This window comes from Diplotaxodon limnothrissa, linkage group LG7 (genome assembly GCF_057381915.1).
Source record: "Diplotaxodon limnothrissa isolate DT_005_m linkage group LG7, D_limnothrissa_male_GT1.1, whole genome shotgun sequence".
Lineage (NCBI taxonomy): Eukaryota > Metazoa > Chordata > Actinopteri > Cichliformes > Cichlidae > Diplotaxodon > Diplotaxodon limnothrissa.
Genome location: NC_140602.1, coordinates 24,226,675 through 24,244,933, shown reverse-complemented (window position 1 = coordinate 24,244,933; position 18,259 = coordinate 24,226,675). Strand labels below are relative to the sequence as shown.

The 18,259-nt window shown below is 38.4% G+C and overlaps 1 protein-coding gene across 1 annotated transcript; it reads right to left on the bottom strand.

The window, feature by feature from the left end:
• Window positions 1–10,029: 10,029 nt before the first annotated feature.
• alx1 (ALX homeobox 1) lies at window positions 10,030–14,017 on the bottom strand. The gene is made up of 4 exons (XM_085357745.1): window positions 13,828–14,017; window positions 13,184–13,488; window positions 12,704–12,832; window positions 10,030–10,365 (listed from the first exon to the last, which is right to left on the bottom strand). Exons 1-4 carry the CDS (start codon window positions 14,015–14,017, stop codon window positions 10,030–10,032), a joined length of 960 nt encoding a protein of 319 aa, XP_085213871.1.
• Between the last annotated feature and the right edge of the window lie 4,242 nt (window positions 14,018–18,259).

The window sequence follows — 18,259 nt, the reverse complement described above, 5'->3', positions numbered from 1 at the left end:
GTAACTGTAGGCGTTTACTGTTTGCGAGGCATCACCTCCACTATCTCCAGTCTCTTAACTGGACCTCTCAGCTGTTTTTGTCGTGTTGGGCCCTTTTAGAGTACTTCTAATGGGATTTTCTGGCAAATAATGTGGCCTGCTGTGTAATACAGACAATCCAGTAGGTTTGTTTGTGTTATTTTAGTCTGTCAGCACTCACTAGCAGAAATGTTTATGTATTGCACTCATATAGTTTAAGAATGCAGTTTGCTAACCAGACCTACTAGCCTTGGCCAGTTGCAGAAATCCAGAACCAGAATGCTTCTCTTCATTGGCTCTCTGTTGAATCCAGAATCAAATGTAAAATCCTCCTCCTCACATACATGATCTTGAACAAACAGGCCTCATCTTTACTGACTTGTACTTCCTAGAATCTGTAAAAGAGAATGGGAGGCCCCTCTTCTGTGGAACAGCTGCCAGTTTGGATTCAGGAGACAAAAACCCTCTATGCTTTTAAGAATAGGCTTAAAACTTTCCTTTTTGATAAAGACTAGATCAGGTGACCCTGGAGCCCCCCTTAGTTCTGCTGCAATAGGTCTGGTTGCTGGTGGTTTCTCCTGATGCACTGAGTGCGACTTCTTCTTCTTTCACATTTTTTCTCTGTGAGTTTCTGCACCTCTCTGCATTTAATCATCAGTTATTATTAAGCTCTTGCTCTCTTCCACAGCATGTCTCTGTTCTGTCAGCCCCCTCTCACCCCGACCAGTCACAGCAGATGGCCGGCCCTTCCTGATCCTGGTTCTGCCAGAGATTTCTTCCTGTTAAAAGGGAGTTTTATATTCCAATAGTCACCAAGTGCTTGCTCATAGGGGATTATTTGATCGTTGGAGTTTTCTCTATATTATTGTAGGGTCTTTACCTTACAATGTAAAGCACCTTGGGGTGACTGTTGTTTTGATTTGGCACTAAGCGCCAAATTGCTGAATTGAAATTAACTGCATTAAAATCTACCAAGAGGTGATGTCATGATGCTTACAGCCATCTTTAATTTGGATGAAGGGCCCAAGCACGCCAACAGTTTATAACATCTGAATATTGTGAGTCTTTTAGTCCTTTGAATACTATAAATGAAGGAAAGGGACTTAGCTCCTGGATGGCAGTTTGGTACCCGTTTCCTTAAAGCAGATTTGCCTCATTTGTCCAGCAGACATTCTGGCATTAGATATCATACACTGACATGAAAAAACAGAACAATGAAAAATCAGCAGTTAATAATAGATCGCAAAAATGTCTCCCAGGCAGTGCTGAGTTACCACAGGGCTTACATTCTACTTATTAAAGAAAGCTGCTGCTTTGCCTAGAGGGGCCCAGAGGACCTTTTGTTAGTTTTGTCTCTATCTTTATTTGACAGATTAGTCTTCAAGACACCCAAGGAACGATATTAACAACGCTTGAGATCCAGCAGATTTTGAATAATTTTTCCTATGTGAATCTTCATCCACATTGTGCAACTCTGGGGCTTAAATGAATGAAAACAAGTGTGATAGAGATTATCCTGTACATGGGGGAAGAGGGTTTATTTGGCGATAGCAAGACAATGATTCAAAGTGAAGAATCTGCACTACAGTTCAGGCTACCTGCACACATAGACTCATTAAGATAACTTTTAAATGTGAGGGTGCAAACCTAAGTTCTTACCTTAAGGATGATAATTTTTCTCTACTTACTTTTAGGTTAAAAGTCATATTTCTATGTATCAGTCTACCAGCAGTTTCTGTCCATGACACAAAAGAAAGTGAGTTTTCAAACTTTGTTAATCAAAAAAGGTTCATCAGTTCTGCCTTTAACTGTAAAACTATTCATACCAAGGTAATTCTAACACTAAAACTTTCAGTTTCCGTTTTTGAGGAGAAAGAAGAAGACAGAGAGTTATTAGGAAAGAAAGTGTCGCACTGAGATAAACTGCTCTGTCAATTAGGATTGATGACAAAATCCCACTTCAGGAGTGCAGACTCAGCTGAGTACACACTGACTATAAATCTACTTCCACTGCAATGGTAGGACCGGGCTGCATCTCTAGGAAGCTAAATGAGGACAGCAGAAGAGCTAAACCTTAAGAGGGATTTCTTTGTCCACTAGTGAAAGGAGAGGAGCAGTCAGGGAAACGATTCAGCCAATTTTTGTGACATTCTTTGTGCCATGTGTGTCAGCAAACACTGGCCAGGTCAACTATCCACAAGTACACAGAATAAAGGCGGTTAAAGCTTATTGCTGCTGACTCTCTGGCGCAGTGGTACACTTTGGACAAGTCACCAGCCCTTTAAAAGGCTTGATACAAGGACACACACTTGACACCCACTCCTACAGCAAATTTAAAATCACCAGTCACCTAAGATGCATGTCAGTAGGTGGTGCAAGAAAGCTGCAGCATTTGGAGAGTACCCAAACAGGCACAGGGGGAACATGCAAATACAATGCTTCAAGGTCCCATCTGATGAGGAGCGTTGAACACCAGTGCAAAGTTACAATTTATGTAAAAATTGTATATATTTTTTAAAAATATAACTGATGTAATGTATGTAGGCCTTCTAGCCACAGCTAATTGACAGACTTCGTCCCTGTTTTGACTTTTAAGACACAATATGTCAATATAAAGAGGAGATCAAATGATAATAATAATATAATAATTTATTTAGAGAAACATTTAAGTAAAATTATTAAGAACACTAGAAGACCTATTTCAGTGATCACAGATTTATTTTAGCCATAATTTTGCTTTTTCATTAAAAAATTTCAGGGCCAATCACACCTTTAAAATTAATGTTAAAAGGGCAAATTGTATAAGAGCATTTATTTAAAAAATATTATTAGCTTCATTTTGCAATAATTCTATTGTATTGCCTTTTTCAAGCTTTTTTGTATGTTGACATTGCAGGTTTTATATCTGATTTGGTTGCCTGGCATAAAAAATCACATTATGAAAGATGTGACAAAATCACAGCATGTAAATATAACTGGAAGCTTTAACAGGTAGACAAGATTGTATTAGAACGGTTAAAAAACAGTTCAAATTAATCTTGATGGGTTTTGGAAATTTTCTTAATCTGTATTTCACATTTTACTTCATCACCCAATATTACTCCCAAATATTTAACTTTATTGATTTGCTGAGTTTCTTTCTGATAAGTAATTATTGAAGAACTATCACATCATTTCCTCCCCTTTGAAAAACTGTGCCACGCTAGAGGCTCAGGATTCAAACAAATCTGTTGGAAATGTGAATTAAGGAACGAAAATAACACAGACTTGAGAGTTGAGTGAATTATAAAATGACAACACCTATTCTTCTGGGCTGCATTTGACCTCCCAGCTTTGTATATCTCGGGTGAGCTGAGTTTCCTCAGGGAGCAGTGGGGTTATGTCTTTTAGCATTCCCAATATTTAATCATTATCATTATCGAGCCTGGAACCATGAAAAGACTCATTACTTCTTATTACTACCTTTACTAAAATGATGTTACACTAATGACAGCTTAATAATACTCCAGCAAAACTTAGGCTAACGTGAGGAAGAAATAATGAGTGACAGAATCCACTCATGTGAGTCAAACCTCGTGTGCTGCAGGGAGATTACATCAGAGATTAGGTAACTGGCATTTGGATTTTTCATTGGTTATGGTGGACTCCATTTACCAAGGGACCCGGCCTGCAGCTTTCCCACAGCACCACCACTGGCACATGTCCTTTATTTATAAGGGTACAGCTAAAACGTGAATATTTACACTTCATATAAATACATTCAAATGGCTTCCATAGGAACAAACACTTACAAACTCTCTCTCACACACAAATACATACACGTTCCACTTTGACATTGTTAAGGTAACTGGACACCTGCTTTCTCCTGCTCTGACTGACAGCCAGCAGTAGAAAGTCCAGATCCAGTCCCAACTCTTCCTAAATGGATTTGTGAGGCATCCTGCCGCAGGCCTCCTAATAGCCTCTTGTAAGCCACCTCAGGCCTGCTGTGGACCACTTCCTCCCTGCGCTGAGAATAAGGGACCTCCTGAAAGGCATTTTTGGCCATGCACCCGGATTCCTCTGGGTCATTAAGCTCTTGCAGAGTTGGAGGGGCTTTGACAACAACAGGACATGTGTCAAAAAAAGAGATAAAGTAAGAGCATTTGTAACACAGCAACACCGCTAAATGATGATGTTTTTGAATTTTTGGAATTGTATTGAATTGATCATATTTTCTCAGCTCCATGAACTGAAGAATGAAGCATTCTGAGCTCAGCTTAGGCAAAAGAAGTATGCCTGCTTTTAAACTCACAAGAGGTTTTATAAAGGAAGGTGTTGCAAAGGAACACAAAAAAGAAAAAGGCCCACCTTGTTCCCTATTATTGACACAAAAAAACACGTAAAAAGAGCCTCAGGTGTTAAAACAGCTTGCCCCGAATAAACATAATATGAAAATGAGTATTACCTGACTGTTAAGCCTAGACACCAACATGGCTTTTGAAACACAATCACCCTCACTTTCATATGGGTGAACATCACCCAGTGTACGTACTGGGGTTAAATGGATTTTAGTGATTTACACAAAAAGATTTTACCAAGGTAAATTCAAGTCATTTTAGTTGCATTGTTTGAGTAATACACTCTGCTTGCATTAAACATGACCACTAGATGGCTTTAAAAGCGAGCAGTACTTCACGAAGTGTACATAGTTTGTTTGCATGTGCCGGAAGTCTTAATGGCATTGGATATTTGACTGGTTTTGATAGATATTTTGCAGAAATACAAAACTTTGAATTAATACTGCAAATTACACACAACATATGTTCATAAGTAACTAAAAGCAGGAAACCGCATTTGAATGCTACAGGCTGCAGTGGAACAAATCGTAATGTTCTCCAAATGCTCTCTTTCTTTTGTTGCACTTACTGCTGTGCTAAGTAGCCAAATCATGAGTCACATGGCTAAATATTAAAATTCAAACTGCACTGAATGTGCAAGGAAGGCCTGGTGCTGTTTCAGTGTATCATTTGTTTTAAACTGTTATATGTTTTATTGTGCAAATCAAAGAAAGCTAAATGTCTACCAGCTAACATAAGTTCATAATTTATGAAATGTGTCTTTGTCAGTCTGACATGAAAATCTTTTATTAAATGACCTCTAAAGAAATGTAGTCTTATATTACATGTAGCGAGGAAGACGGCAAAGGTGAACTGGTCCATCCTTCCAGAGCAGAGGAAGAAGTAAAACATCACTGCTGAGTGATTAGAAAAACAACAGTGGGCAAGACACATGTTCCACAGCAGAGGAACATGTGTGACCGCCAGTGCCATTTTTCAGCCGCCTGCCACCACAGCGTTTGATCTGCCTCTTTTTCTTCGTACCAATGGCCATGTGCGTATGTATGCACACACACATGCGCACACACTGGGGCTTGTACTCCCCCACGTAAGGTTGTGCGGGAAGAAGGGAGGCAGAGGAGGGAAGCTTTTATATTAATGGCTGCGGTTAACCTGGAAGGGTCAAACCCATTGGAGCTGTTGATGGATCTAGACTGCAGGAGCTCTCTTTCTCTCTCTCTCTCTCTCGCCTACGCACAAAAACACAAACACAGTGTGGACCTGACTGCATGATCAGTCTCCAGGCACATTGTGATGACCATGGAGAGAGATAAAAGATGGCGTGGAGGCCAGGACAGCATGGACATAGTGATGGTTGGAGGGGGAAAAAGAAGATGAATATATATAAAAGAGCAGATCAGAGAGCTGGTTACAGGCATTTTTATCAGAGGCAGACTAGAAAGAAATTATGAGTTTTTAAATTAGGGTTTAAAATAATAATAATTTTAAAAAACTGGAACGAGATAGATTTTCAATTTTTAATTACTCCTTGAGTACAGTATATCACCGAGGGTTATGGCAAGTGGAATCTCATTAAACCATTTGTACGGTGAGAATGTCACACTGCTCACTTTACTTTTCATAGACAGCAGTTTCTATTCTCTTTGCTACAAGATCTCACCACTTAACAACACCACTGGAACAAAGCTTTTGCCTTGGGCAATTTCTAATAGAATCAATGATTTGTAGTGAAGAAAGTTTAGTAAGAAACGTCACTAGAAACACTACTAGAAAAAGTAGATGTATCTGTAAATACATAGTTCATGGTTATAGTCTACAGATAAGCACCACAAAGCAAAGACAGATTGTCGGTGATGGGATCACACAAGTGGCAATGTAATCAACACGGGGATGTTTTGATTCACAAGTACGAGGTCGTTACTACATAATTACACCAGTCATCATGAGTCACAGACCTTGAATGGGTGCATGAGGCGTGTATCAGAAGCTGCTCTGAGTGCTCGGGTAGAGTAGAGAAGCGCTATATAAGAATCAGTCCATTTAACATTTTCCGAGCTTGACTATGGGGGCGGTGTTCTTTGGGTTATACTCAGTGTTTCACTTTTTCCAAATACAGCAGATCGAATTAATGCCATTAAGCTTGGTTTCAGTTTCATCAGACCACAGCACTTTCTCTCAAGCCTTCTTTAAATGTTCACTGGCAAACTTAAGATGGGCCTGTATCTGTGCCTTCTTAAGCAGGGAGACCTTGCAAGCGCTGCAGGATTTCAATCCAATATGGCATAGTGTGTTACCAATGGTGTTCTTGGTTACTGTGGTTCCACCAGCCTTTAGATCATTAGCAAGATTTTCTCAACTAGTTTTGGGGGATCCACCACCTATCTCATGCTCATCCTCACCTCATGAGTGTGATTTTTGGAGTTCTAGACCTTCCATTTCCATATAATCATATCAACAACTGTCACTTTCTCACCAAGCTTCTTGGTGATGGTCTTGTAGCCATATTGTGCAGGTCTACACTTGTTCCTGACATCTGTTGTCCTCGGAGGTAGAGAGGATGGGATCAAAGAAACAGACTGTGTGACAGATGTGCTTTATACGCATAACGAGTTGAGATCACAAGTATCTGTAATTGATTGACTGACTTATTACTGACTCCTTGTAATTTTAGTGACTTGCAAATCAATTTATAACGTTCATGTAATGTCCTTTTTCTTGATTTTTGATTCATATTCTCTGAGCAAACTAACAAATAAAGCAGAGGTTCAAATAATTTCCCCCACTGGATGGATGGATGGATGGATGGATGGATGGATGGATGGATGGATGGATGACTAACTTTTGAACATTTGACACAATATTATCATTAAGAATTACAACAATCAAACATTAAGTACTTAATAGAAGATATGATTTGGTGACAACAGCCATGATCCACTCAAAAATTGAAAGTGTATGTGCAACATTAAACTGCAGTTTTATTACAAATATCTTATCACAATACACGCAGTTGTGAAAAAGTGAAGACATACGTAAATTATTTGTTCACTATAAGAAGAGTCTCACTGCAACTTTTGGGAGTGTATGCAGCGCTCGTTCCATGAACACTTCAGCATCAAAGCTTGTGTGTTATAACGTGCGCCGATAAGGCACTTGGTGTTCTCAGAATGGCAGCAAGCAGGAAGTACCTCAAAAAAACAAACCTATTTCCAAACCGAGGCATCTGACACAAGTTACGGTCCTAATTGAATCAAGCCCGCTGTTCCTATAGACAGGGTTTCCCTGAAAACACAATTCACCGCTGGCTGGGATTTCAGAGCAAAACAAAGCGATGATGTCAGTAAAAAAAACAGCAGAGAAAGAACATGACATGCTCCTAATTACATGACAGCATGATAGACTACAAGACTTTATTTTTTTTACATACTGTGGTGTTGGTGAATAAATAGATTAACTGCATTTAATGAGCCGACTTGGACTCCACAGGAAAGGTCTGATTTTGGATAAGGTTCCAGATATATTTTCTTGTTGTAAACAAATCCCATGTAAGTACCACATTTTAAATCCAACAATTAATGTATGCTAGTACTCTTACATAAGAGTCATATATCTAATTCGTATATCCCTTATTCATATCTTGTTCCATTACTATAACCATAGAAACTGTAGTTTATCTTGAACCAAATCCCTTTGTCCTACTGCGTGAATACTAAAGCATTGTGTCACTCCACAGCTGAAAATAGGTCCCTTCTCAAGCGCTGTTAACTTCTCTTTGAGTGACTTTTCTAGTGTCCATCTGTTTGACAAATCGCTAACATTTGTGACCATTTTTTAAAAATTACATGTTCAGTAGAAACTGAGCCACAAACAGGCCAGAGAAGTAAGATAAAAAGTATTCAAAGACAGTGGATACAGTTTGTTACATACAGCTTGTTTGGTATTTTTCATTATCTTTATATCTCTCAGATAATATTTAAAACTTGCTTAAACTGCAGCGGCTAATGCCAAAATGATTCACTTTACAATCAATTTGTAAAGTGAAAGAATGCTGACAATTTGTTGTGCCATTTATCCAGCATTTTTTTTTTACTTTCTACCAACCACAGTAGGTTTTTTTTAAATCTTTGTTAAATGAAATGCTGAACTTATTAATATAATTCAATATTTCACAAAATTTCACAGACAAAATAACCAAGTCATCAAAAAATATTCAACGGAGAAAATAGGTATTTGTTGCAGCTCTTTGGCATAAACGTGATTCCGTGTGAAACAAAGAAATTCCTTGTAAAAGAACATAGTCATATCCTACGGCCAAAAAATGAATGAAGACGTTGATTTTTATCCAAATAGAGGTATTTAGTTAAACAAATCATTTTAAAAATCATGTATTCCAAACAAATACTTGACTTTGATGAACTGAGGTATGCATGACTTTAATTGTCTAATCTATTTTTCCCATAATAAACCAGTTGTGCAACTATGGAACAGCATAATTAAAAACAACTTAATTTCCAAATGTAATTATTTAAAATGTCTAAATCATTTCTTAAGCAATCTCTCAAAGTGGAGTAAAGAGTGAATTTGCTAGAAATAGTCAGCTGCAGATTAATATAGATGTGGGTGTTCTGTGAGATACAGACTAAAGAAACATTTGCAGCACTAATATTAATAATGATGGAAACCATCACCCAGTAAAACTGTTTGACACTCTCATGTTTTTAATATTTCTTAACTTATATTAAAACTCTGCTGCACAAAAGAAGAAATAATAAAAGATCTTGGATGTAAAGGTTCTTCCATGGTTTGTCGACACCTGCCGTACATCTCAGTGTAATCTTTTTTTAAAAAATGCAGCCATACCAGAATCAAGTAAAATCCATTTATTATGATTCCATCAAATAAATTTATAGCACAAACATGATTAAAAAACAACAACACCTGCCTCTTTTGATACAGAACAAAGGCAGAAAACAGAGATTACAGCTTTGCTGCAAAGCACACAGACACGTTAATACGCCAAGTAGGTTTTTCCTCTGCTCTGCTCATCTTCAGTCCTGAGACAGGGAGAAATATGAAAGGTAAAAGAAAGCTATTCACAGTGCTTGGAAATACTGAAGTGGTTTTGGACCCCTCTCTCTGGATCCAAGTGTGCACAAAGTGGTACTAAATCCCACGGTAGCCTTTGGTTTTTGTTATTGTCTCTGTCGAGAGGAAATGGTGATAGGAAAAGAAAAACAACAACGACAAAGCTTATACACATCACAGCTTTCATCTCCACCGATCACAAAGGTTCATTAAATGTCTCTTCTCACCAGAGTGACAATATTTGCTGGGACCATTACCTTGATATGAATGTATTGGTTCCGTTTGATGACAACTTTCAATTAGTTCAAACAGGCTTCAGCCAGAAACACAGCTGATTGTCATACACTTTCATTCCTAGTTCAATTTTATGGTCCGAGCTTGAGTGTATTATTTTTTGAATAAGCACAGAACCATAAGTAGTAGGAGAGTGAACTCGAGTCCACCGAGCAAAGAAAGGCTTGTTAGAGCTTCACTGTGAGTGACATAGAGCTTTTTTTTCAGAACAGTTCACTTTTTTGTGTAAAAAGTGATAATTGAAAAAGATAATAAATTCCCACACAGTATCCGGGCTTTCTGGGAACCCTGATCACATGGCCCACGAGATGTTGGCTGTGTGCTCCTTGGCCTTCATGCGCAGCACGGCGATGCTGGATGACCGCCTCTCAAACTCAGGTTTGGTGTCAAAAGCTGGGTTACTTGCCGGCGTGAGAAGCGAGTCTGCGCTGAAGAGGTTATTGAGAGACACGTGGCCAAATTGGTTCTGCTGATTTGGGAAGCCCATGTAGCCATGGTCAGCAGCAGTGGCGGCCGAACGAGGGGAGTGGGAGTAAGAAGTGACACAAGGAGGGGAACCTCGGGGCAGCATGCAAGAGGAGACCACAGAGCTGCCAGGAGCTGGGCTCGGCCACAGATTGTTGGTGATCTGTTGGGTGAAGAGGCTGTTAGATACTACAGGGAATGGCTTCAATTCATCCCAGCATACAGTACAAATTAGTTTATATGGATTAATAACTGGGCTTGTAAAGACACTGTACGCTGACCTGTTATCTGTAACTTACCATTTGAAAAAATTTAAGAGAATTGTAAATACAGGGTTACAGACATGATCTTGTAAAGTAAACTATGATGTATCCTGGGTACAATTATTGCCTTTCGAACTGTCTATATGGAACATAAAATACAGAGAATACAGTGTATGTAGTTAACAAGCATCTAGTTTACAAAAGTATTTTTCACTAAAAAATGTTGTTGTTGTTGTTTTTAAAATGTCCTCTGTTATTTATATATATGTTATCTCATGCAACTGGAAAGTTGCAAGTGATTTTAAACTTTTACTGTAGCACTAAAGTTTTCTAACAATTACCTAAAAAAAGAGAGGAGAATAGCAATGAATATTACATAGTTTTGACACTGACAGCGCTATAATACAAAGTTTGAGTGATGCCCAACTGAGCCCAGGTAAGAATAAAAATTCACAGTGAGTGCTTGGGCATCCCACATGTTGTATGCTTGAAAGGTCAACTTCAGAAAATATCCGGACCTGATTATCCAAAGCGTGTAAAAACTACTTACAGGAATCTTAAATGGTTGCATATTAATAATACAATAAATGTAAATGTGGACAAAAATATTTTTATACAAAGCGTGAAAACTTAAAATTATTGTTTAAAGGGTTGTGTTTGTAATGCATCTTTCCATGAAATTTTAAGTGAACATTTTTCAGTGAACTGCTGATATGATTACGTTTGATGGTGATGTGTATGATTATCAGTCGTAGTGACTCCGGAGTAGTTTAAAATGTCCTAAATTCACTCTAAAAGGTCATGTGGCCAAAATTTAGTCAGGGAGTAGTAGGATAACACAAGAGATACACTCATGTGATAAGCTACAGCAAACACTACATGACCGATTTTTAATAAACTTCACCTTACAGAAGGATGACTGTCTAACTTATAAGCTCAGAGTCTACTGACTGCTTGATCACATCCAAACAATTTGATCCTGACACAGTGCGAAATTTCCAATAAACTGAGAGGACAGGCCAATGTAACTAAGGAGCATGCAAATTTCCTCGGTCAAAAAACAGTGACTGAAATATGTCTGCCTCTTCAAAAGACTCTGCAAATTGCACATCAACAGTAACCAAACTGGTAGAGCTCATTTTGCTGAAGCATGGCTTTCTGAAAATCAAATGACAAAATGCCAAATACGTTTTGACTGACTAAGGTTGTTTTGGGAGTCAGATGAACATCCTTAAGTTAAACTAGCATAAGAATCGACTGGTGCCCTTTTGACCACATGCATCATTGTTAAGCATGACTTCAACTTTTGCACAGAAATCAACGACAACCGAAAACCTCGCTGACAGAAAAAAAAAGAAAAGAAAGTTCTCTAAAAGCCACAGCAATGCAACTCATGTCCAGTGTGTTTCAGCAGACCGAAACAGCCAGTGCCAACAGGGTTACAAGTAGGTTTGTCCGTTTATTGATAGTAATGGGGATCAGCTGTATGAGCAGGCATGGCTCATATCCAGGAGAATCTATCAGAAACATATGTGAGGAAAAAATGTGAGACAGTCCAACAGAATTCTAACCTGGTGTTCGGCCAGGGTATAGCAGAGCTGTGACTCTGCCTTTTACTACATTTTATTATTTTTGCCTCTTGGAATCAAACACGTCAGCTGTTTTGTTTTTGTTTTTCTCAAACTCAGAGTGTAAATGCGAATCTCTCTACAGAGCTGCTGTGTGCATATTTACATCTCTGAAAACCTAAAAGTCTCCACAACACTTGAAGGCCAGATGTCCGTTTTTAATGTAACACCTAACAAAAGGAGAAAAAGACACAAAAAACACTGACATTCTGCATCTCTTCTCTTCTCACCTCCTCTCATCTTGTAACTGACCTTTGTCCAAACAGCAAGACAAATGCTCAGCCAACATGCAATCTGATATAAGCTCATTCATTCAGACATGACGCCTCACAGCGACTCGAATCAGTGTTCAGGCTCCTATCTGAAGATGGGTTTCATAATTAGTGATTTATCGAGCAATCGTGGCCGAAGCACTAATTTAAGTTTGAAGTGACCTACATAACTGAGATGCTTAGAAAGGAGTGAGAGTAAAGAGTTCATATTCTTTATAAAGCACAGTACTGCCTCCAGCCCATGCAGCTGACAAAGAAACTCATTTTCTTTTGACGCTGAGAATAAAGTCCATGAATGCTTAAAATGAATAAAATAAAATAAAATTCTCAATACTTGCCTGTGTGTAGCTGTCTGTCCTCGGTAGCACGGATAAATCGTAGGCGGCTGCAAAGTGACTTTTGGCTTGCTGGATTTGCCCGTAGCGCTCTCTTTTCCTCCACTTTGCCCTTCTGTTTTGAAACCACACCTTTTAAGTAAAAGAAAAAAGACAGAAATATAAAATATGTTTACATTTATTAATATTATTTTTCCCAAAGGCTCAGAAAGACAGAAAAGTAGCCAATCTATTTAAAAAAAAAAAACAAAAAAAACGGGACAACAGAAAATAACAAAGTTGCAACATTCAAACAAAAAATTAAAAGAAACATGAAAATGTATTTCAACTATCAAAACCTTTATGCTTATATATTCACGTATACATAGGCTGTATGGGTTTGGATATTAACGCCCGCTGCCGTACTAGGCTACGCCTTTCAGCGCTTAAAGGCTCCTGTTCTCATTATGTTTAAGCAAAAACGAGTCGGTCCGTAAACTCTACCTGCACTCTAGCCTCTGTTAATTCTGTCCTCATTGCCAGCTGTTCCCTCACATAAACATCTGGATAGTGTGTCTTCTGAAACACTTTCTCCAACTCCTCGAGCTGCGCGCTGGTGAAGGTCGTCCGGTGTCTCCTCTTCTTGCTGCTGGACACGTTACTGTCGCACTTGTCTCCCATGTCATCCAAATCGGTTTTCTCCGAGCCGGTGGTCACCGGAGACGCCCGCAGAGTGCAACAACCGTCCATGGGCCTCCCGAGGTCAGAGTGCAAGGTGTCTTCATCTGTTTTTGGCACACTGTAACTGGCTACAATACAGATAAGTTAACAACAACAGTCTCAATTTGCTAGTCACTGCACCAAAATATGTAACCTACTAGCCTGTATTGGAGATTAAATTAAATTATTTTACATATCAGATAATGTTAAAAAAAAAATAGATTCGATTTAAAAAATTAAAATAAAAATCCAAAAGAAATTGTAATTAATAAGTAGGAGAATAAAACTAAACGTCATTGAAAAGATCGACTTCGGGGAATGTAAGCTTCCCCCCCCCCCCCCCCCCCTCTCTCTCTCTCGCTTAACTCGTTTAACTCGCGCACACATTTGCGGGATAACTTTGACTTTGCAAAAATGAGCGTACTCACGGGTTTGATCCCCGCAGGGAGAGGAACGGTGCTCGCCGCTCTGCAGCCCGAAGGCCTGCACACATTTTGGGGGAGACTTGGTGAAGTACTGCGCGCTGTCCAGGCTCTCCATGACTTGATCCATGTAGTAATCGCTGGCCTTCATCGCTTGGCTTTTCAAGGCAAACTTATCCTCCATGTATTCCATCATCTTCACCGAAAACCGCTCGCTCTAATCAAATGTCACTAAAAAAAAAAAAGAAAAAAGAGAAACTAATCGCTTCGCGCACCGACGAGTAGAGACGACTTGTAAAGCAATAATTCGCCGATGAAGATAATTTGCTCTGTCTTGAAGGCACAACGTCTTTATAGCCCCAAAGAGAACGAGATCCTTAAAGAGCACCCCCTCTCTGAATATGAAAAAGCGCCCTCCTCCCACTCCTCCTACGCCCTGAATCCAAACCAAACAGCAGTTTAAAGTGATTGGAGACCCACAACGAATTCGAGGAAACAATCAAAAGTGACTTTAATTTACAGCATGTTTAGACGTCCAAAATGAGGCAATAATTTTTCTACAGCTAAACCTTTCAGCTGAAAATGGGATTTAATTCGTGTCTTTGGAAATGTTGTAAGAACTCTGCTCGTGATTTATTTATTTGGAGGGATATTTTAACCTGTAGGCAGCAGAAGGAAGTCAACAGTCAGATGTTCTCAAAATGAGGAGATTTCATTGGCGTGAACATATAAATAAGTTTGTTATATTTTGCAGTAAGTCATTTAAGTTCGGAGGATTGATTTATTACCATTTTAAAGAAAAGATCATTTCTGAAACTTCAAACTAGTAAAAACGATATAAAGCAGATTTGACATTTGCGAATCTGTCATGTGACGAAGTAAAATAATCAATCATATTTAATTATTAAAACAGGAAGGTGGAAAATGCGTTCGTCCTTGTCGGGTAAATTGTTATTATTATTTATTTATTTATTTTTTTAATCTGCTTATTTCAAATCCTTCTGAAAACCCAATGCAAGATTTCTCTTCTTTTTTTCATTTATTTGCACCCAAAAACAGATCTTTATTAACACCGTGGCACATTCCAGACTTTCTCTTTTACGTGATCAAAATATGGATTTTAAGAAGTGGTTTTATTATTATTATTATTCTAACACGATAATAATGTAAATGTCATATCTGGTGGCTTTAGAGTAAGTTTTATTTTTAGCTAAACTTTAAATTACATTTCGAGCTGCGCGGAGGATCTTGTGCACTTCATTGCTTTGTAATAAGAATCTAATATTACGGCTGCAAACCTGCATGAAGCTGCTGCTTGATGCTTGCAAAACTAACTGAAAACTTTTTAAAAGCATAAGACGAGAAATTCTTTTCAGTTGGACTAAAAGCCTAAAACTATGCTCTCTAATTAGAGTAGGATGCCACTGTTGTCTGCTGGGTGAAAAGAGGATTTTATGAACTTTAGCAATAAACTTAAAAAGTTCCATTACTGGAATATTGATCATTCACACACACACACACACACACACACACACACACACACACACACACACACACACACACACACACACACACAGGACCCAGCTGCGAGTTTTTCACCAAAAAAAAAAAGAACAGGAAGAGTTGTTCTTCTGTATTTTCTTATTGTAAGAATTATATTACCACTAACCAAAGCCCATCTTCCACCTCCACATCTCCACCCTGAGCTACACCACCTGCGATGCACACCATGCATAGCTTTGGTTCGCTCGAGGGTCAGTGGCAGTTACCTGGGGCTGCATGGTGCCACAGGAGAAAAAATAAAAATAAATAGGTGTGCTCCTAAGTAGCAGGGGGTGTCTTAGCCTTCCTACGATGACCTTGCACACTGGCTCATGCTGTGGAGAAAATGTTAAAAGTTCACTGTGGTTTGGTGGGCTTTCTGCTGGAAATTCCAGCCACAATAGCTCCTGCATGGTTCTGCAAAAGTGGAGAAGCTGGTCATGAGTTGATCAGTCAGGCTAATTCTATAAGTACTGCTGCCAATGTCATGTGAGCAACCTTGAAAGACCTACAACTTGACTTTAAAAAAAGACAATTCTAAAATATATGATTGAATTGAACTAATTCTCAACCTTTTGAGCCTTAATGTGACTGAACATGATCAAACACACAAAAAAGCTGAAACTGAACAGGCCAAAATCTGCCACTTCAGAAGGCATAAACATGACATCATGATGCCCAAAGCTACCCTTGGGTATAATTCAATTTAACGAAATGTCTTCAAACTTTGGCTGCATGAAACACATACAGAAAAAGACCAAAGTTTATTTTCCCCAAAAGCACAAACTGTGAGCTTATTGATGCCACTCGAGTCTGCAGAACATTTGGCTGAATTTCAGAAAGTGAAAGCAGTGCATCAGCGTCACGAAAGTTTGTTTTCATTTTGTTTGCCATTTGCTTTTCCATAGTCAGGCATTCCTGAGCACTAACAAGCTTCAAGTCTCAGTGAGTTCATGTTAACATGTTGCACAGGCCCCCTATACGACTGAAACCACTGCAAACCGTCCAGTTAAGTAATCGAATGCTATGGTACAGTACAAGGGTAAAGGAAATGTTAAATACATTGTTTATAATAGTGTATGCTTTTTTATATATCAGGGAAATTATAAATGGGAAATTCATTCTTCTTCGTCTTGTCATTGTGAAGGTTTTTTTTTTGTAGACTATAAATTTCGCATATGATTAATCAATTAATACATTAATAAATTAATATATTTTTCCTAATACTTGAAACATATCTAAAAGGTTTAGGCTTAACAAAAAAAATAATCAGTGAACAGCAAAACAGTCTCTATGACCTCTGTGTCATGGGAGATGCTAAAAGACATCAAGTACTTATAAAAGCACAAAACACCACATAAACCATTATTATTGTAGTAAACTGCTGAAACCAGCAGCAAAGGAAAAGGCAGTTTAGGCATTATCAAACCAAATTTAACAAACAAAATCATATCACATCAATTATTATTACAATACAAAAATTGTGTTTCTTATTTACTTCTTCATAAAACACATCTTATATTTCGAGTCATCATAAAAAAACAGACATAAAAAGTGTGTCTAAACGTTCATTTAATGATACATTTGATAATGAAAACATTTCCATTTTCTTTTTTAGAGGGCAGCTTGCACAATATGTTCTTACTCTGACAGAGTTACTAATAAAGTAGAAATAAATAGAATCCAACTCCTCTGTCATTTTTATCAATAAGGGTTTTACATTCTAAAGCATTTTTAAGTAGCGCAATATATCTCTGCAAAATTAAGGTCCCTTTTAAAGAATGTACATACAATTCAAACTCTTTAAGATTTAATATTGACTAAAAAAAATGTAATCACTTCAGAATATATATTATTTTCTTGCAACACACAAATTTGATGTCAAGGTCACGCCACACCCTTATCCTGCATTACCTCACCACAGCTTTCTTTATTTGCATTAGTTGGACCACCAAAAACCTCCTACACATTTAAAGGCCTGTGTGTTTCTCATGTTTTAACTATTTTAACATCACAGTGAATTATTCTGCAAGTACACCAGTGTTCTTGAGAAATCTTTCCAGATAGCCACTGCTTTCTTTAAATTGAAACCACTGGCCAAAGTTAACATTTCACGTGTCTGTTAATTCATTTTCAAATATTCAGAAATGCATAGGAACCTAAAAGCTGCCAGGAATTGGTTATAACTCCACAGCACACTTCAAAAATGTTCAGCAAAAATGTGCAAAATTTGCAAATTGTAGTGAAAACATGGAAATGTGGTTTTATGGACTTCAATGCATTTAAAGAGAGCACTTGGAGAGATCTGGATGCAGAGTCCCATTGACATGGCAGACGAGGCTGAGAGGGACATTCTTGGTCTTATCTAAATGTGCAGTGGAGCTCTCATTTTACAAGGCAATGGGTTTTGGATCTCTTAGGTTACATATAATTTACCCATAATCCAAACGTAAACAAATGAAATGAAAAGTGGTAGATTACAGCTTAACAACATCCCTTCAGAATAGGAAGCTGCAGAAAACAGCTCTAATGGCAAATCTGAACTTGTGTCAAGTAATACTAGTGACAAGACATAGGCACAGATAGGCCACGCACACCTGTCTGTAAAGCAAAGCATCAGATTTGACTTATGCAGTACTGGTATGATCACAGTCTACAAAAAAGCAACTAGAAGAATCAGTCTCCCCGCTGCAGGAGAACAGTGCTCTCCAGTTTCACAACAGCCCCCAAGTGGGCAGGACCACCACATCTCTGGCATGCGCCACTCTCCAAGACAAAAATCCCCATCAGATCGTGTACAGTCAAAACACAGCCTCAAGCCATGCTTAAGTGAAAGACAGAAGGAAAATAAACAGGCCGACATGCATTTCCTTCCAGGGAGCCACTCTGCAACTCT

Excerpts from the sequence above, each read along its gene's own strand:
- alx1 (XM_085357745.1), bottom strand. The coding sequence starts at position 14,017 with ATGATGGAATACATGGAGGATAAGTTTGCCTTGAAAAGCCAAGCGATG. Across the intron at positions 13,489-13,827 it reads TCCCTGCGGGGATCAAACCC|CCAGTTACAGTGTGCCAAAA; the intron begins GTGAGTACGCTC and ends TCTGTATTGTAG. Across the intron at positions 12,833-13,183 it reads TAACAGAGGCTAGAGTGCAG|GTGTGGTTTCAAAACAGAAG; the intron begins GTAGAGTTTACG and ends TTTACTTAAAAG.